The 20626-nt window shown below is 39.7% G+C and overlaps 1 protein-coding gene across 1 annotated transcript; it reads right to left on the reverse strand.

The window, feature by feature from the left end:
* Positions 1–493: 493 nt before the first annotated feature.
* LOC112943623 (prostatic acid phosphatase-like) lies at positions 494–18984 on the reverse strand. Its single transcript, XM_026034841.1, has 11 exons — positions 18871–18984; positions 12788–12883; positions 11353–11439; positions 10315–10467; positions 7515–7613; positions 5971–6075; positions 4818–4950; positions 3391–3473; positions 2256–2362; positions 1521–1690; positions 494–627 (listed from the first exon to the last, which is right to left on the reverse strand). Exons 1-11 carry the CDS (start codon positions 18982–18984, stop codon positions 509–511), a joined length of 1266 nt encoding a protein of 421 aa, XP_025890626.1. The 3' UTR covers positions 494–508.
* Positions 18985–20626: the final 1642 nt, after the last annotated feature.

Genomic DNA, 20626 nt, shown 5'->3' on the forward strand with positions numbered 1-20626 from the left:
TAAATGTAGAAACTGTATATCCAAGTATTGGTCCAAATCTTTTTCACAGTCATTGCCACTTTGGCTTGCTGAAAACATGTCCCTGCACATCAACAAAATAATCATTTGTAAGAAGCTGAAAAAAYCCATTGCAGACTGATTTCCAAAAAGGGCTCTGAGCAGGGCAAGAGAGAGGCAGAAGGATAAACAGTTACAGGCAATTGCAAAAATACACAAGTAAGAGTCTCCTCTGTCCCCTCTGACTGACTTGGTAATGCTTAATAATAGTGGAAAACATAAAGATAGTAATTGGAGTAGTTCATCTACCTACTGAAGAAAATTCTCAACAGTAACTTATTGCAATGGTATTTCTTACTACATATGTTTAGTCTTTTAGAGACAGGCCGCAGATACTTCTCAGGTTTATTGCATATGCTTTGGAGATTCATTTGGCAAGAGGTAACTGATGAGTAAAAACCAGAGAAGCCTAATATCTAGCTGCTCTCTTTTTTGTTCTTTTTCCTCTCCTTTAGAGGTCTTGATAGTTATTTCTGCGCCTGCAGCGTCCRTAGTGGTAAAGAAGATAGAGCAACACAAGGTCAACAATGAACAACAAGCCAACAGCAACATCAAATCCTATAAACATATCTGTGAAGAAAACACAGTAAAGAAGTATGTTAAGGAAAGGTGTAAATGTACAAGATCTTAGATAACAATCTAATGACAAACATATACATGGCAATACTTTTATGGTTGAAGTTTGCTTTGCATTTTCTGACCTATGAAACAGAAGTATAAATATATATATTTTGGTCGTAGGAATATTTGCATAGCTTCCTGTCCTGGGTGTTCTCAGAGCAAGAATGACATCTCAAGTGTAGTTAATGCAAAGCAGGAGTTTTATGAGGGATCAGCAGAACCCTAAGTATCTGTAGAAACAGGGAAAGACCAGGACTATCAGAAAAGAGCATGTATTCCCTTGCTTCTCACCTCCTTCCTGGAAATAGTATTCAGGCAGGAGAAGGAGCATTTGGCCAAGCTTAGCATCTGCTTTTGGCAGTCCAAGGCAACTAACTGCTGTATCTGTGTGGATCAGCTTCACTGGTGATGTGTAGTGGAGACTAAGGTATCCTCAGTGTATATAGCACACATGCCAGAAGTCCAGCTGCATCAAGCTACAGATGTGTGAAAGTCATTCATACTTTGTATCTATAGCAGCTCTGATGCATCCACTGTGAGCTGGACTCCTTCCACTACGCCCGCACCTGTATATCTGTCTGACACTTTCAGTGACAGGAGATGTAGTTTTGGCCACGTCCTTATGTCACTCCTTAAGTGATGCTGCCAGTAGGATCACTGGTTGGCAAGCCCACCCTTTGTATTCAGAGAGAAATTTAAATCTGCCTTCCCTGTTAGTGGTAAAGCTGATCCAAATCCCTTAAAGGGAGGTCAGTCCATTACATGAAAGGTACAAAATTGTATCCATTAATACAACTTCTGTTTACATGCCTTATATAGAAACTAAACAGCTGTTACACTACCTTTCACTTTATCCTTCTTTCCACATTCTTTAGACCAGTTTTCTGCAATCATAGGAGAAACGAGTTCGGCAAACTTCTCAAGTGGACAAGAAGAGGTGCATCCTGGCAGAGTGAGGAGGTAAGGATCCTTTGAGGTATCATTCCGATAATACATTTCAATGCTATACCGCCTGATTGAAAAAGAAAGAAGTTCTTAAATAGCAAATTTCCTACTCAGAGACACCGGAATGTTTCAAATAGCCCCTCTCACACGATACTAGAACCTGCTCTTCGTGAAGGGAGGCTTTGTGAAAGATGTCTGCAGATCCCAATTTTCCAGAGCCAGTTGTGTTACTATACAGGTCACTGGTCACAGGACAGTGTTGCCCTCAAGTGGCAACAGCATCAGACTCTCATAAACTAAATGTTTTGCCTTGGAATTTCTGAGACATCTTGGAAATCATGTTGCTATTATGTGAGGAAGCAGGAAAGTTTATCTTCCTACTCACTTCCAACTGATAAGGCCTGTTTTTGTCATCTTATTGTCTTTCAAAGTGCACAGATACATACACATACAGCAACCATGATTTTTACAGTTGATTATGTAATATTATGCCTGGGAGCTGCTCAGTGAAGTATCAGTTTATAATAAATTTCTGTCTTACAATATTTGAGGGAAAGCCAATTCCCTGAGAGGGAAAGATGGAACAAAATAACAAATACTCCCTGCTTTTGCATATATGCAAAGATACTTGCCCACTGCTTTCTTGATAAAGCTCAAAAAACTGGCAAGCAGCATATGGTGGCAGCTTTCCATTGAAAATATTGAGAGCAATCTGGAGGGCCCCAACTGTGGTGTCGTGCTATTGGGGAGGAAAAAACATCCTTTAAAATTCAGTAAACTGAATTCCCGTTTATCCAACGTAAAGAGAAAACATCGACAAAAGGTAGCAGGCAAGTTTTAAGATATCGAACAGTTTTTATAAAGGGAATGTTAAATAAGTTAGGACTCTTGGAAAAGAAAAGAGGAAAGAGACATGGCAAAAAATAATAAATTCATGAGTGACACAGAAAGAGTGAAWAAAGAATGACTGTTCTCCATTTTTCTTAACACATTTGCTAGGAAGGAACTAAACCAGTATTAAGTTTCAAAACCAAACAAGCCAACAAACAAAAGAAGAAAATACTTATTTCTTTTAACAAATAAACCTTAGAAGTCATTGCCACAAGATGTTGTAGCGGCCAAAGTACAAATACATTAAAAACGTAATCAGAAAAATTGCTGGAAGAAAGGCTGTCAAGGACTATGGAAGCCCAGGAAGTCCCTAAACTGCAGATTGCTKGAAGACTGTATTGGGGAAGCATCACTCTGCTGGCTCTTTCCTTACACTCCTCCCTGCTGATGGCCATCACCAGAGACAGGATAATAAATGAGTTAAGTAGATCTTGGTTTTATACTAGTATACTGCTAGTATACTACTATACTTTTTTGGCCCTGTTCATCCACTAAAATGAAGAAAAAAAAATCCTTAGTTGCACCATTCCTTCCTTCCAAGCAGAAGATGGATTTGTATGCAAGGTTGAAGTTCTGCCATGTGTCAGCTCTAGGCTAGGAGTACTCAAGGAAAGTTGCAACATAAAGAAACCACATCAGGATGCTGCAGAAAGAAAATGTATGCTAAAATACCTACATGTCTTTACACAAGAACGTTTCAACTGAAATTGAGGCACAGCCCATGGTCATACTATATTCTTATATTGTTTGTATTCAGCTTGTTGCTGAATTGAACTGAATAATCTTCTTCTATTTAATTTACAGGATCAAACATATTACTCGCTTTTGGGGTCTTTTACTAGTAACGTAACCTTTGTCAAAGATGAAGATACTTACTGCAGAATAGACCTCCATTTTTCTTTCTCTTGAAGAATTAGCAGCCTGTTTCATAGTTTTTAAAATAGTATTCACAAGTACACCTTGAAAAGATGGAAGGGGAGAAAAGGAAGAAAGTAAAGAAAGAGCATTTACATAGAAGGTCAAAAAYGCAAAAGATTTGGGGTGTCAAACAGGGAACCTCTACTCAGGCCTYTTACTCATTTTTAGCTTAACACAAATTCATACCTATAGATATTGTTGTACAAGTGAAATACATCATTCATGTCAACTGAAGTTACAGGACTTAGAGAAATCAGGCAGAACTACCTTAAGAATGACACTAATGACACTTCCAGTTATGTTATGCTAAGACCTCTGGTCCATCTTTTTTTTTTTTTTGTCTATTTGGAGTTTGGTAATAGTGAGAGCTGTGCTGACTTCCTCTCCAGATTTGGAAGGAATGTTTTTACCAGTTTACTTGCAACAAGTCACTCAGTACACAGTAAATTTTGTCAAGCTCTTTCATGCTCCTTCTCTGGTCCAGACATATCTTAAAGGCAAAGGGACAAGGGCAGCAGAGATGCATGTTATACAATTTGAGGGAAAGTGGACATAACTGATAATGTCCCTCTATACTAAAAAATAAMTCCTGGTCACATGATGTGGCCAGCTACCAGCTGGTGGGCATTAGAGACTGCAGTTACTGTATGTTGCTTGATCCAGTGATGCTTATGCCTAGGTGCTGAGAATGCTAGTAGTTCTTCAGCTAGGTCATCACTGCAGGATAGGTGCATTAAAGAGCCAGTCTCAAATAGCCCAGACTGTGGCCTTTCAAGCTCACTTGTCTGAGCTGCCTTCCTAGGGCTGCTTAGAGGTGCTGTGATGAATGTCCTGGTCGTGTCCAGTGCCCTTGGAACACAGAAATGATCCCAGCTCTTGCAGTATAGATTGGATCTCTTGTCTTGCATTCTCATCAGGCTGGTTTTGGAACTGCTTTACATCAGGTTCTCAGAGAGCTAATAATGTGTTGCCAAAGTTWTGGCACAGTATATTACTAGTATATCAGAGGGAAAACAATATTCAGGAAAATTGGAACATGTTTTGAATAAATGGATCTTAAGTTCAATCTATGCTGACATCAGACAAATAACCCTTGGCTTGTTTTTCCTTGGATTTCTTTAAGTCTTAATCTATTTGAGTATCTATTTGAGTGTCTTTAGTTATCTTCAGGACACCTCAGGTACCTTGAGGTACCTCTTTTCAATATCTCACCCATGCAAATGCTAGTGTCCAACACATATTTTCATGCTTAGTGTGATATCTAATGCTCTTAGTCACAAATTGGGGTTCTACATGAGTATTTTTACATGCATGGCTGACAGAATGCTGGGCATTATCGTAAGCTTTGCATCCTCCTTTCTGGAAACTGTGTGTTCTTGCCTTACCTCCCTGGAGTCGTGACTTCTCTTCTGTTTTATAAACCCCAAATAATGATAGTAAGGACAATTCTGCCAGCTTTTTCATCTTTTCCATGACATCTTTGGTAGCCCAGACAGGGAGACTGTAATTGTGAATACCCTGGTGATAAATGAAAGTAAGATTATATTTTTTCTTCCACTGATTTCCATCCCACGATCCCCCCACCTCATTACTACTTGGGATTCTCTAAGGCAGCCTGTAATTCTGTGCCAGTGAAATACCTTTTGTGGAAATGGGGATTAGCCTGAGAGGGGTGATCTGGATGAGGGGAAATACCCATGTGAAGGGGATCCCTCGCAGACATAATATGTCCTTGCTGTAGGGATACTTCTTTCTGGTTTTGTAAGCATGAAGCTCTGCAGACACACATTCTCTTTCCTTCCTCTAACACTGGGTTGTCAGCGTATAACCTAGCTCCAGCTTGTCCTGCCTTTTCCATGCACTGGATGAGGCTCATCAGGATCTACCATATCCATCACAGGCATTTACAGAAGAGTGTCACTCTCCAGTCAATAACAGATATAACAGTAGCCTCTGAAAGTGTGTAAGTGCATCAGTGAGAGGGGGGAATGTTCCACAGCTGCTCAGGTTTGTGTGCTGCTGTTAATGACTGGTTGGTGGTGGGTGGAATCATCCCATGCATGGGAGCAATCTAGTTGCACTCATGGGGAGCAATCATCTCCTAACTTTCTAAACAATAGATCGCTATCTGTCTTCTCATTTTCAACACCTATCTAAAGGTTTTTATGTTTGCTCTTTGCAAATTTAAAGCAAATACTTTCCTTTTCTTGTTAAAGCCCATAAATACATCCTAGCCAACTACCTGAAATAATTCTACAGCAACATACTTGGAAGAAATATAAGGGAGCAAAGGGAATGGATCAGCCCTTCATTAGGGCTTTAGGGTTAAAACACCAAAAAGCAACAGCTGAACTGCAATTTTCTAGTAGTCCATACTTCTGGGGTATCTTTAATCAATGCTCTAAAGTAGGACTCRGATTCAAATTGCAGAAAGGCAGGAAAGAAAGCCAGTCATTCCTGTGAAACCAAATTGCCACAGTCTAGTTGAAGAACATCTTAGGAATTATTTCCTCCCCTAGTCCCCATCACTGTTCTTACCTCACAATATAGCGTGTCATATGTATTCCAGAGATTGAAATTGTCCAGCATTTGAAGATTGTTTAGTTCAAGTCCTGTGTTAACTGCCATTGTTTSTAAAAAATCCTGTGGGGAAAAAAAAAAAGAATACACCCCAATACTCACCACCTGTGGAATGAATACAGATTCATTAAGCATCAAAACTGGCAGCACTCCAGTGTTTTATTTTAAACAGATGAACCCACTGTAAGGGAGGATTTGGTTGCAATTCTCATTCTTTAGCCATTTAAAGATGCTGATCTCTGTTTCAGCCACTGTTTAATAGTTAGTCCTGACAATGGTTAAATTTGGTGCTCGCTCTGTTCTGTTCTTCTCTCCTTCAGACTGCTCCAGGAGAGCCCCTCAGTTACCTGACACCTTCAGAAGTAAGGAAGAGGAAAGGCACTAAGGGAAAAGAAAGGCAGGAGAAAGTGTGATGATGAAACAGAAAATTGACGTKGAGGTGAATAACTTAGGAAGAGAAAAAGAAGAAATTAAAGAAGAAACTAGTTCTTGCTTCTCCCCTTACAAATGGACTGAGTAAGTATCAAAACAATTCCCATAGAAATCTTTGATGACAGGGACAGAATTGCTTTGAAGTGGTGATTCCCCTCTTCCTCTCTCTCTCCCTTACAGCAGTCCCCAAGCTGTAACTACTCTGGACAGCCTCTGAACAGTGAGACTGTCCAGAGTTGTTGAGCTGGTAAAGAGTTAGAAAGAAACGCAAAAAAAAAAAAAAAAAAAAAAAAAAAAAAAAAAAAAATTTGGCTTAGGCCAACCCGTGCAGGTGCAGTCGGGCAGTGAGGTGGTGCCTTTGCTGAGTGGATCATGGGCTGACTCGAGAGCAGCAGTAACTGTTGTGCAGAGACATTATTGTCCTCAATAGCCCGGTCACTTGGGACGGACATGCCCACGATGTGCCACATCCCAGTGCAGTACCGCAGGGAGGAGTTTGGGATCACTAACTGCAAAAATGTGGGCCAGGGCCAAAGCAGAAACATTCCTTCTGGTGGATCCAAGATGCCTCACCGAGTGAGAGTGTGTAAATGTGTGTTATTCATCAATACTGCAGTAATATGTTCATTATTCAGAGTGTTTGTCAGGCTGGGATTGCTTTAGTTCTCTCTTGCAGTATTTCCTTTAGAAGGTCACAGTAGGAAGACTGAGATTTTCCTGGGTTTCAGGATATTTATCACATTTTTAGAACTGGCTTTGTGCTCCCCTATAAAACTGGAAATTGCAGCACCTGAGCTATTTTGTCTGTTGGTTCATTGAAATTTAATTACATACAGCTCTRAATAGCATAAGAAAATCATTGTTAAATTCAGATTTTAAAAGAAAATRTAGACAAACTTGAGAAATGTATATCAAACATACTTTCTGATGACTGGCCTAAATTTCTATGTATAAGAGAGTCCTCAGGACTCTAGGTATTTTAGCAAAACCCATCAATACAGTTGCATAACTTGTACCTGTTACATCCTTTCATTTTTCTTAAATTTTGTCTCCTTTTGATTTGGTCTTACCATGTATGGTTGTATTCTACTTTGAAATTCACTGGATGTTTGGGTTTCATTCTGCAGTTCGTCAAATCGGGGACAGTCGTTCAGGGGAAAATGCAGCCTCTGAAATCAGAGAAGGGAAAATTAGGACAGTTCTGGGACTAATCAGCACATCTCTACTTTTTAATTGCTGAAGTATTTTATGTTTGTGAGAGAGATTCATRGCCCTGCTACGGCTACTCTGGGACAGTTTGTTTGGACACCATGTTCATGAATTTGGTGAGCATAAGAAATKGTCTATGGTGGCCTGACTTTGCATTGGTAATTTGGGGCTGTAATAGCTTAATTTCCGTCAATTTAGCAAATCTTGGCTGGAAGCAGTTTTSTCAGGGGATTGCTTTGAGAAATGATTCAGTCTCCACGATCAAAAATTTGAAACAAGAATTCTAAAAAGCTGCCATTTCCCCCTTTCAGTTTCTGTACCCCGCTAGGTGCAGCTTGTCTCCACCTAGTTTGGAATCCAAACRGGTTCTCCTGCTTCCAGTGCTTCCGAGATTCAAGTGTAATATGGTGTGCATTATAAGTACAGTTTAATGGACAGAACTCCTATGTAAAAATGACTAAGTGTTTCTGAAATCTCAAAAATCTATGATGTAATAGCATCAGTCTTGCTTAAGTACACAAGTTTGCCTAAGTTCACGTTTMATAACTCCAAGTCTATGCATTTGGAGTTCACCTAACAGTATGTATTTGATCTGAATCATGCAAACTCACAACTCCATCAAACTCTGCTCTGGCAAAAATCCTGATGCCAGCTGTGGAAGGAAGGATGACATCTGAGCTAGTCTGAAGTCTGCCAATATGAAACTTAGGGTTTCCGAATTTTTGAGTGAGCAAAATAAACTTGCATTCATTTGTCACTTTGTCACATCACAGGGACTTTTTTGACCCAGTACTACTAACTTTATAGCACAAATCATGTAATGGAGGTGAGTTGATACACAATGGAGAAATTCAGTCTGTGTAGAGGCTTYTAAGAAGACCCACGTGTCATTTAACTTCTACATTTATGGCTTAAACAGGACTTAAATGGCAAGAAGGTCTGCTCTGCACTGGCTGAACATAGCAAAATGCACTGCCAGGGCCTTTTTGGTGTCTAATATATCAAAATGCATCCTGTATGAGGCTTACCACAGACACCAATAGATAGTAATATGTATGTTGTTTAATTACACAATAACAAATATTCCTCTTGCTGTGTGGTGTAATTATTCCCCTCTGGGTTATTAATAAAGCTCCTCCATTTTTGTCTTTTGGGTCTTCATAGGTCCCAGTGGCTGAAATATAAACTGATTTTTGTTTTATTTCCACAGGMTCATATTTGGTCTTGACTTCCTATTTTGTGTTATTCATGGCTCAAAAACACCCTCAAATATCTGAAATATCTGCTTGGTTTAATAAAGGAATGATAGYGTTGGTCTTTTTTTTTTTCCTTTTTTTTTTTTTTCCCAGATGGTTTGCATGTTGAACAGGCATTTTGGGTTGTTTCAGCGAGACCTCAGCACCCACTCCGGGGCAGTTACAGAAGCGATGGGTACTAGAGATTCTGCAGCTGAGCTTGCCTTCTCCAAACGGGTCACACCACTGTGYTGTGGTATCCCTGGGGATTTTGTGGTTTCTTTTGGCCAAAGAACTGACCACTTTAGTGTTTTTTTTTCATGTCTTCTGGTGTAAGAACTTCCCCTAGCATTTCACATTTAAATAACAGTGACGATCCTCCTTTTTGTTTAAGGAGAGAGGGAAGTTTCAAGCTGAATCCTGTCGTTCCTAACGCAGTTTGCCAAACCCTCTTCTGCCTGTTCCTGCTGGTAAGCACGGCTTTCCAATGGAGTAATGCCAAAGGGCGGGCAGGTGCAGCCACCTCTAATGACAGAGTCCCTCCTCTGATGTTGCAGACTGGACAGGCAGTTATTTAAGAGCTTTTGTATACACATTTCCTCAAAGTGACTTCTGCCCTCAAAAGCAGAACAAAATTAACCTTTCTGCCACACCACTCAATGCCTTTTGTCCTTGTTCAACCTTTTACTTAGTTCCCTGTAACAGCAGCCAAAGAAATGAAAATCTAAACCTGTTGGTCAGGGAGAACTGTGTACAGCAAAGCTTCTGTCAGACCTTTCATTTAGGTAGGTCTACTCTCATTATGAACCTGGAGGCAAGCASTACAGTTTTTTTATTTGTTTGCATGACATGGAGCATAATAGGATCCTTGTCTTTAATTGGGTTGCCTAAGTGCTACCTGAATAGGAAAGCAGTAATTGAGAGGCCATTACAGTGGCTGATGCAAACTTCATTCCTTGAATAAACTAAGAAATGAAGCTGCCAAGGTGGGCAGAAGARACAAACCTAAGCTCCATAAGCCTCGCTAGCTAATTGGTGCTCAGAAAAGCAGACGCTGACTGTAAAGGCTTAGGGCTTCCTTGGAATACTGTCCAAAAGTGCTCTTGCCAGGAGAAATGTTAGAGCTGGAGCTTGGAGAAAGGGATATCACAAGTTGGATGTTCAGCATTAGAGAGGGAGGATTTACAGTCAGCTATGAAAATTAACCTGTGACGTTCTTGCTGGCCAGGAACAAGAATTGATGTTTCCTATTAGACTGAACTCAAAGAGAATAGAAAATACTCCTTAGACCTTCTCTCTCTCTCTCTCTCTCTCTCTCTCTCTCTCTCTCTCTCTCTCTCTCTTTTTTTTTTCTTTTCCCCTCCCTCCTTCTTTCCCCTTCTGGAAGAGCTTGAGACATGACAGAAAGTGTCCAGGCACTACTCACCCGGTCGGATGATTTTGACACAATATGAACAGGGATGGGTTGCCAGGGCAGCTCAGGGTTCCAGATTTGGCTGCTAGTTGGTGGGAAGAGGCCAGAAAGGCATGACTGGGCACTCATAATGGTGCGGTCGTAGTCTGTGCTTTGGATATAAAACTGAAGATAAAAATGGCAGAGAGTTAGGGTTTAAAAGGGCAATATTAAAAAGAAGAGGGAAGCTTTATCCAGCTCATCAATCTTGCTTTCTCCTTTTCAATTTCTGTTTTTGCAAAAAATCAAAATGCTGAAATGAAAGCCAGCAGTGAACTTAGGCCGCAACTCAGCTTCCTATGGCCCTGCTTCATTCACGTACACAGACTTGCCCAAGTATTTTTCACTTTGGAGGCTAACCTTGAAACTGATCTGAGAAGAATAAAAAACTTGATTTGAAGGATTTGTGTCCTCTGAAATTCAGAGGTGCGTTGRTATGATCCACTCCCTGTACATCAGGGATGAAGGTCCTTATAACCTTGGTGGGTAGCAGAGCCTCTCGTGGAAACCTTGCAAAGCAGTTTTCTTCCTTGTCCTCACATCAGTGCCTGTGCTGACAAAAATGGTAGAAGTATCTTCCCCCTGATGCATCCCTGTCATATAACACACAAACACACCTCCAGCCATAGGTGAGACCTTTTTCTCACAGCATGAGGTGTGTGAGCGTGGTCCTTCACATGGCTGTGACTGTCCTTACCTGTAAACTGGGTAAAACAGTTTGGGGTCACTATGACAAATGGCCAAATCTTTTGATGGAGTGGAGCTGTTCAACTCTGGGAGAAAGGGCTGTAGAAGACCCAAGCTTCTACATGTATGGAGCATAAGAGGAGCATAATGTTAAACACTTCAGTCTGTTTTTACCATGACATATCCCCCTCTCTGCCTGATTTTCAGAAAAGCTGTTACCTTAATTTCTGTTTTAGTGAAAGGAATATGATGTGTTTTTATTTAGCACAAGTCCCTAGTGCTGCTGTGCTGTAGAAATGTCCTCYGGACAGTTCTGATACCCACCTCTTGCCGGTTGTATGTGCTGTTCAGAAAGCTGGAATATCTTTTCCTCATGTACTGCCCCAGTTCGTATAGCTGCTGCATTCCAGTCTGTAAAGGGAGCACACGCATGAACCTTAGATTAAGGAGACTGGAGACTCTTAATAGGCTTTTCTTCTTTCTTTTTTTTTTTTTTTTTTTGCATGTATTTGCAAGATTTATTTTTGTGATCGTTAACCATGTGTCTGGCATATTACCTAGGTGAGCTAGAATTTTTAACAGAAATACCATTTATGTCTATGAGAAAATATTTTCTGAAATTTCAAGACTCCAAGATGTGCAGCAGGAAGGGCAATGTGCCTCATTCTGTACAAATACTGTTTCCAGAGGGCTGTAGCTCTGTAGTTGCTTCTGGAGCTACCTAGGCTCAATCCTACAAGCATAGGTCAGTTAGTGAAAGTTGAGAAAGGGAGATTGATGCCCCAATATTCAGATGAATTTGTGGCTTACATTTCTATGCCCTCAGAAACATTCTTCTAGTTTTGGCTTGGGAGCCCTGCAGTTGTCTYAGACTGCACAGTCTTTTCTATTCAGTTTTTATTCACAGTCACTTCCAAGGCTATGAGTTAACTCTTTACTTTTAGCTGCCAGAGAAGTACATCCTTACTACTGCTGCCAAAAAGATAGAAAAAARAGCACTCAAAAAGCTGTTGTGAAGCAGAAAATCCTTTCCTTTATAGAAAATAAGCTACTTACAAGCTGTAGTAACTTGTGTTGTCTGAGTGTCTGAGTTTTAGTTTTTCAAGTGTCTCTTTGAACAATAAATGCTTGGTTGTCTCAGACTGACACGTCTCCATTGACATCCTGTTAGTGAACGGCCTCCCTTTGCTCCAGAGCTCCCTGTGCCAAGTGTAGCTAAAGAGCTAAAGCCTCGTGCTGAAATGCCCGAGCAAGAGTAAGCGCGTGTGGATGAAGCCCCAGGCTGAAAGCAGCCTTGTTAGAAGACTGTCCCCAGCAGTAGCCTTTTTCTGCAGATCTTCTCTTGTCTGGGGGTAGATGTTTGCCAGGCAAATGGTGAGATGTCAACTCATCATTTGACCTGGTGGGCAGGCGTCATTCCTCTACCCCGTCACTTAGTGCTGTGCCTAAGGGTCTCGACCATCAGAACTTCAGGAGTTTTATGAGTACTGACAGTGTTTAAATTTGTCACCTATTTGGATGCACACACAGCCCAGGAAGTTGTTGCTTGCAGGAAGGCCATCATATAGCCATGATGAACAAGAGTCCAGTGTAGAAGCAGCGGATGAATATTGCTATAAAAATGTTTGAATTATGGGGTAGTAYTAATACTAGGTATCACTAGCTGGGATTTACTCATGTTTTGCAAGACATATATCAAAAACGTGCACATTTCCTATGATAGTAGCGTTATTAAATCTTAGTAAGGAAGTCAGCATACCTTGGTAAGTTGTCCAAATCCCTGGGGCCATTCACTTTCTTTGTGTAGATCAGTTGGAAAGTTTACAACTGGTGTTCGGTCACCGTGCCGGAAAACCTGATAAAATTAATGTTAAAAAAAGAGTTAATTATCATTAGCTTTCCCTTCTCACCTGGTTTGAAGACAAAGATGCAACTTTAATTCCAGTGCCATTTTTCAAATAAATGAATTGAATAATCTRCAGAAGCTTAGTCAATGTGTCAATGAAGTACATTTTTAAAAACAAGAATAAATATCATTTCATAGGGATTTAATGATGACTCATCTGCCTAGAACTTAAAGTGAATCAGCCAAAATTTTAATGGTCAGATTAGATTCAGAACTAGGCATCTAGACAAGAGATCTGACTGAATTTTGGACACTCAGCATCTCTGACTATTAGACCAGTTGCTTATGTGCTATATGAGGATTTATTTACTTTGACACAAACATCTTAAATATTTTGCAAGTGTGGTTTTTTTTATAGCTGTCTTGTAGATGTATACGTACACGTTTATACTGTTAGCTTATTTAATCTTTCCTAATTTTTTTTTGCATATGTTTATGAAAATACTCATGAGARTAGGATTCTTTTTTCTATTAACTTGAGTGAAAGCAAAGAATTTGCTCGCTTTCTTATGCTGAACACTCTAGCATGGTGGATGTTAGTGGGGTATGAGCAGAAATGTGATTTGTGTATCAGAAACCTTAAATAAGCATTTTTTTATTTGTATGGCAGTGTACAAAACAGTACCTAGATTAAAGAGTCCGGAAAGAAATCTGATTTCTCCTTTCTAAGTTTGTCATGTGCAGGCTTAGAAAAAAAATGGAAGTTTTACATGAAGTGAAATCCTGGAATTCGCAGGRCTCCAGGCAGTCTTTGAAGATGCTGATCCAAACGTTACAGAAATTGCCTCTGCTCGTGTGCCTTTTCAAATAACCAACCTCGTGGCCTGGCTTTGCAGAAGAAAATGCCAGTGTGGAAGCATGGTATACCTGTTCATGAAGTGACATCTATTCCTTCATACCTCTCTGGTATAGAACATGATGATAATTAGTACTCTCTGTTGCCTCATTAGGCCACATCATTCTTCCCCAAACATCAGAGAGGTTGGTACACACTAGTTGGTTTGCCACTCCCGCTGGTGGGTGTTTCACGTTTATGTTTTCCCTAAGTAAACAAAACTGGTCTGGATTAATATTTTAATTATGATACACACCCTTTTTCAGCTGCTCTCTGTACYAGTGTGCACAAACTGGTGCTAGAGCAGGTATTTCACAGGTGGCAGTTACTGGCCTTGCAAGGCAAATCCAGTTGGATTTCTCCTTGTGTTCAGGGCTTCTAAAGTAGGCAACAAGCTATGCTAGAGTAGAAACCATGTAGAACAATATAGACAACTACTTTTTTTTGGCTGGTAATTAAACTCCTCTGAAAATGTGGTTGATCTTTTGTGAATGCTTTTTAAAAAAGCAAAGAATTTAGTCAAAAGCTTTAACTTTCAAGTTTTCCATCACATTGAAAATATTATCAAAAAATAAATGAAGTGAACTTTGAAGAAAGGAAGCATTAGTTCAAATTTTAAAGTTCCATTTCTAACTTACAAAGCACGATTTTCTTAGCTAAAACAGTTTACTGGAATCAATAAGATATTTGATCAATCTTAAATTATGTGAAGTCTGTGTTAAAAAGTTTAGCTTTTACTTCTGTAGACTTTTTTTTTCTGTCTGTGCCTTTTTTTTTAACTAATATCRTATTTTGGTCTTTTTTGATAATTCCTCAGTTTACCTCTAAAGAACATGAGTACAGCCAAGAGCTGCAATATCTGATGACTGATCCAGCTGGATACAAGGAAAATGACTGAGAGGAACTCTTGCACCATTGCTTATTTCTCTGGTGTTTAGGCATGCCGACGTGGCACAGCTCTCACGTGCGAGTGATGAGCTTTTCTGAACCAGCTGATGCTTCACTAAGGAATGAAGGCTGGATTCCCAGTTAAAACGTAGCTGGGTGCTTTCTTGCTAAATTTATCCAACTTCACAGAAAAGTGTTTTTATGAGTAATTGACAGTTGCTCAAACCAGTTGACGTGATGAAATGACTGTTTTTACATAATATGGAGTAACAGATTTAAGCTCCATTGAGCAAGTATGCCTTTTTATTTCTGTAAAGTTGGTAAAAACACATTCAATTTGAAATGCTAGTTTATAACTTTAATTCTGAATATGGAATATAACCGTAAGTGTATATTTCTCTGTCACAGTAGTTAACCTCTAAAAACGTTTGCTTAGCCACAACAGAGCAATAATTTACCTCAACAGAAGTGGGAGGGCAAAAAATAAAATAGATTCAAAAGTATTTGAATCTGAATGGGCACTGGAGATGTAAAAGAATAAGATTATTTTTGCACTTGTAACCTTAAGAAACAGAAGCAGTGGTGTCTGTTCTCTTCAGAAAAGCAGTGGGCTTTTTTAAGATCCACATGGAACAAAGTTGATTGTATTGGTTGTACTTGATTGTATTTTTACATCTGCACTGCACAGTGTAAAGTTAATACAATTCTGTAAAAATATTATGTTATATTAAAGTGGAAGAAGAGAGAAACAAGTGCCATTGAGAGCAGAAATCTGCCTATAGGAAATGAAGCACTGAGTTTCTTAGCTAGCTAATTTTTCCTCRTGCTCAAACCTCCTAGTTGCCTACTGCTTTTGAAAATGACTTTACTTGGAAATGGAATAATGACCCAATGAACGGTTATTTACCTAAAAGGATAACTCATCCAGTTGGTCAGCTATATTTCAAAGGATTTTTTTCTTTTTAGTTTCATTTCAAACTGCAAGAAAGGCTGTGTGTGTGAAAGTTCATCTTTTTATCCTACTATTAGGGGAAAAAAGTATATCCCTACAGAGCTTACATACTTGTTCATCAAGTGCGTATTTGTCAACACCCAGAGGATTTAATTTTGTTAAAATAGAGCTGATTCTTCAAATTCATTTTAAAGTATTCTGAAATACATTTAAGGTGTTTTCTGTGCTTCAGCATTTGATGCTCCTGGCATACAGGTTGCCTTCCTGACCTCTCAGGAGATACTGAAACTGCCAGAATGAGAGAGCTGAAGAACTTAAGAGGAAACATGGGAGGAGAGAAGACACTAGAAAACAAGAAGAAAGACAGGGCAGGGAGGGGATATAGAAAAAATAAATAAATATGAAACACACCTGTTAAGTGTGCTCTCTCTAGCATCTTTTGTCTGAAATATTTTACCTTGGGTAGTTCTTGAAAGCAAGGGATGGATAGTTGTCAAGCAGCCACTCCTTCGGTTTTGGTAGAGATGGAACCTGATTTGAGGCTCTCCTCTCTTTTCCTAACGTTGTGAGGGTGAGCACTATAGATCAAAAAGGCCATGTGACTCAAACTCTGGCCACAAATTGCTTCCTTTCCTGGCAGGTAAAAAATGTCATTGGGGAAAACAGGAGCAGGATAGAGGATGAACTGAGAATATGGCATGCACAGTGTATATATAACATCCTCATTCAGAAGTGCCATGAATTATAGTGAATTATGTGACCTGGAGGAATAGTGACTTGTATTGGTACTTATACGGACATACTCCACTTTAGCCAAAGTGTTTCTTCTTCTGGAACTAGCCATAGAAACGAAAGCAACAGGGCAGAGGAACAAGCCATGCAACCAACTCAGAGAAGCTATCAATGCAGGAGAAACAGGGACAAGTCTAGTCAAGGTTTCAAATGACTGGGCTGGTTAGAAAGATAGACATCATACCCTATCAGGGATCCTATCCTGAGGTGCAAGAAGAAAGACCTGATGAAACCACCCTCCTTCAGAAACCTCTCCCCTTTGTGTAGAGGACAGATGACAAAAGTGCCTATGTGGGAGTACAAGTTACAGGTCAGTGCTTCTCTATACAGACTCAATAAATCAGGATACCCAACGGTCCTAGATATTTCCCGTTTTCTTTTGTTACACTTAGTTTACATTCAATACACAGGAATCCCACTGAAGGTTAATGTTTACACTAAGAAGGAAAACCAGAAGAGGATTTTGAGAAAATTGTTTGAATTACAGTGCTTCAGCCAAAAGGACTTGTGGTCAATTATCAGAGCACACAAAATCAGTATGAAGGTGGAAATCGTGAGGAGAGAGCAAGGCACAGTACAAGAGCATAGCACTATCCTGGAAGTGAGCAAAAGGGAACACTTGTCTCTTTCCCCCCACATAGGTGTATTTTTATCCTGTACAGTTCTCCTAAGAAAGTTTTAAAAAGTCATTATGACCCATTTTCACAGTGCAATAATGTTCTCAGGTGAAAACAGCAATTTAGAGAGTAAAGCTGGAGAGCAGCATTGAATTATCTCAGAAATGAGTCTTCTAGACTTACCTTGCCTGTAATCTGACCCTTATTATATCCCATTGTATGAGTGAAATGTTACTACTTCTCCTGGTATATGCTGTCAATACTTTTCCCATGAAAATTCATTCAGTGAGTAGTTCAGGAAATAAAATTAACATACAGAAACCATGTTTTGATAAAAGGTTTRTATACTGATAACACTCTCTTGTAACCTTGTGGGCAGATTGCTCGATCTGAGGAAAGGTATCAGTGATATCAGTGATAATAGACTGTTTAAATAAGAATTTCGTAATTCATAATTATATAGTAAATCCTTCTATAAATAAGTCCTGTCTTTTTTTTTTTTTTTTTTTTAATAGGTGATGAGAAAGCTGGTTTTGTCAAGGAAGACTCTTTATTTCTGTGATGTCATTTCCTGCCACTTGTTCTGCAGAACCAGCATTTGACAGAGCACTGCAGTTCGATAGGAGCCGCATTCCCTTCAGAGAATTCATCCTCCAAGGCATCCTGACTGCCTGATATCACCTATATGTGCAGGCCTCTCTCTTACCATTGGAATAACATTTAAGGATACTGCCATAGAATGTTATGACTAGAACGAGTAGAGCTGAATTCCTGCATCATGTAGTATCTGGTCCAAGAGTGAGGCTAAGCAGGAGTAGGAACCAGTTTTTCCTGAGTGTGCTCGCGTCTCGCCAAGTGGCACATCTACCTAACGCAGCAACAGACAATTCAAAGTGAAATAGCTTCTCTGGGGCTAGCTCATAGAATCATTATAGTTGGAAAAGACCTTCAAGATCATCGAGTCCAACCGTAAAGCCATCCCCACCAAGTCCCCAAATGCCTCATCTGCATGATGCTTGAACACTGCCAGGGACAGTGACTCCATAGGTATATTTGGACACTTTTTAAAGTGAAAATATCACTTTAAATATTTTTATCAGTATTTTTTTTAATTAAAAAAAGAAATAAGGCTGAAAAGGGCTACCATACAACCTTCACCATCTAAATTGCTTCACTGAGTTAATCTCTCTCTTTTTTTTAACCTGAGATATTGGGAAAACTGATGCCAAAAAGATATCTAGTTGCTTTAAAACCAATAACAGTCCAAAGAGTATTACAGTCCAAACCCAAAAACACTATTACAGTCCAAACCCAAAAAACTGTTAACAGTCGGTTCTCAAATTAATTGTAGTAAACACAACATGTATCTCAATTCTCAAAATGCCATTTTCTGCTTTCCACTACGCTGCTTTGCCAATTCAGCTGTTCTGAAATGAAAATTATTGTCATAGCAACTTCTGTTTTGAAATCGCAGAACACCCTATACCAGGAATAAATTTGACTTCCAAGCACAAAGGTGGGCCAGAATCGCCAAATCTCAGGCTGTACAACTGAGTATCTGCTAACCTGGGCAGGAAGAGGTTAGCGAGACCTCAGATCTCATGACTCCACCACAAAGCTAAGAAGTTAAGTTATCTTGAAGTGATAACGGGAGGTTAGTAGATGAAAAATTCTGTAACTCCAGTCATTTTATGTTCTTTAAGAAGTCCTTAAATTCAGCAAGCAAGGGGGCAGAAGTAGATTTTCYTTCCAAGTCCACAGAGAGACAAAGCAGTTGCCTACCTTGTTCAACACGAGACCACCACCAACTTGCAGCATTCCCTGCAGTGAAACAGAAACCCCATCTACTTACTACGACCACAAACTTCAGTTCCCTTTCCGCGGCAGTCTGCTGAAACAGAGTGAGGAGGATCAGAAAAGCAAAACACAGCAGCCCAGATCGGTTGGGAGGCCATGTCACTCCCATCTTGGCAGCCGATGAAAAAAAGGCTYGGTAGCTCCAGCAGCTCCAGCAGCTGCTCCGGCTGAGCAGCCCAGGCACCAAGGTTGACTTTCCAAAGGGGTGGAACTGCCGCTGGTGAATTTTAAGTGCAGCAAGAATGTGCTGCGCTTACGCAAGGCGACTCATCCTCCTTTGTTTGCAAATTACTGTTTACATTCTGCTTAATGAAATCATAACTCAATTCTTCTTTCTCGGTGATATTTTTCACTTTTGCAGTGTCAGGGCGAGGGTTAAAATACAACGGAGTTGCAAGTTGTTCAGCCTACCTGCTCACTTTCTGCTCTCAGAGCTTGGACTCTTTCCAGATTGCATTRCAGCCAAGAGGCTGAACTTGGAGCCAAGAGACAGACAAACTGGCTTTCTCTTTTTCTCTTTGCCAGTCAGATAGTCTGTCTCCTCTCCTTCTTTTCAGCCTTCCTCCCCTTTATATCCCTTCTTTCCCATTCTATATTGCCTCCTCTTCCAAATCAGAACACTTTTTTTAAATGACACTTCATTTAGTTTAACATTACCTACTCCTCTGCTAAAGCAGTAGAGTTACCAGGACCTCAGATACAGCAGTTAAAAAACGCTGGTTGTTGGCATGTTCTTTAAGCTGCTTTCCGGGATATTTTGTGTGTGTTGCTTTTCTTTTCCATTGGAATATCCCTTTACTCTCCCTTTTGTAATGCTTTCTGTCAAGTTTCTTGCTTGACCTCATTTTGCTATGATATCCTAYGTGATCAGGCCCTGGAGTGCCTATTTTCGTTATTACTGATTAAGAACATTGATTCTGCCCCTGGCTGATTGTGTTTGAGCAAATTGGCCAGCTGGCCTACTCCAATTTCTTCTTTGTACAAAAGAATAAGAAGAATTCATAAAGGTTTTCCAGATGAAAATCCCCAAATATGCCTAGTTATTTTTTCAGCACTCATTTGAACTTCTTTCTTCCTTCACTGTTACTTCCTCATCCTCCTTTCTGTTCTTTCCTGACAGGATGGTGACTATGGAGATGATATAAGAGAGTCTTTCATGCTTTATAAATGTGTAATACTTCTGAAAAGAAATGTAAGTTTATCCTCTTCACCTAAAATCTAAGAGTATAAGAGTATACCTCCTTTATAACGTTTTAATATGCATCAAAAGTCAAGCAGGGATACCAGACTTGATCAGCCTGTGTAGATTTTTGGACCAGTGGTTCCCAAGCTTCTGGAATCAAGGAGTCTGTTGGCTCTAAGAATTTTTTTCTGCACCTTCCTGAGCCCTTACTATAAAACTCATAACCGATGAGTTAATGTAAGGTTTACTCTTTTGTTATGGCTCTGTGATGGGTGATCATGACTAATGAAGGCAGGCACACCGTAGTTTGGGAATTATTATGGTATTGCTATAGAACCTTCTTAGGAACCTTCACTTTAGACATAACTTTTTTTTGTTAAGGTGGACAGCATCCTTCAAGAGTTACACTTGCACTCATGTTTGAAATGACATGCATGAAATGACAAATGCATTTTATAGAAAAAAATGCTAACATCTTTAAAAACTGAAATTTCAACTCAACACTAAGCATATGATAAATAGTTTAAGTTTCTGTGGCGTCATGCTTCCCCTTTGGCACAGAGATCTT

This window comes from Nothoprocta perdicaria, unplaced genomic scaffold (genome assembly GCF_003342845.1).
Source record: "Nothoprocta perdicaria isolate Ctin4 unplaced genomic scaffold, notPer1 scaffold_150, whole genome shotgun sequence".
NCBI classification, from domain to species: Eukaryota; Metazoa; Chordata; class Aves; order Tinamiformes; family Tinamidae; genus Nothoprocta; species Nothoprocta perdicaria.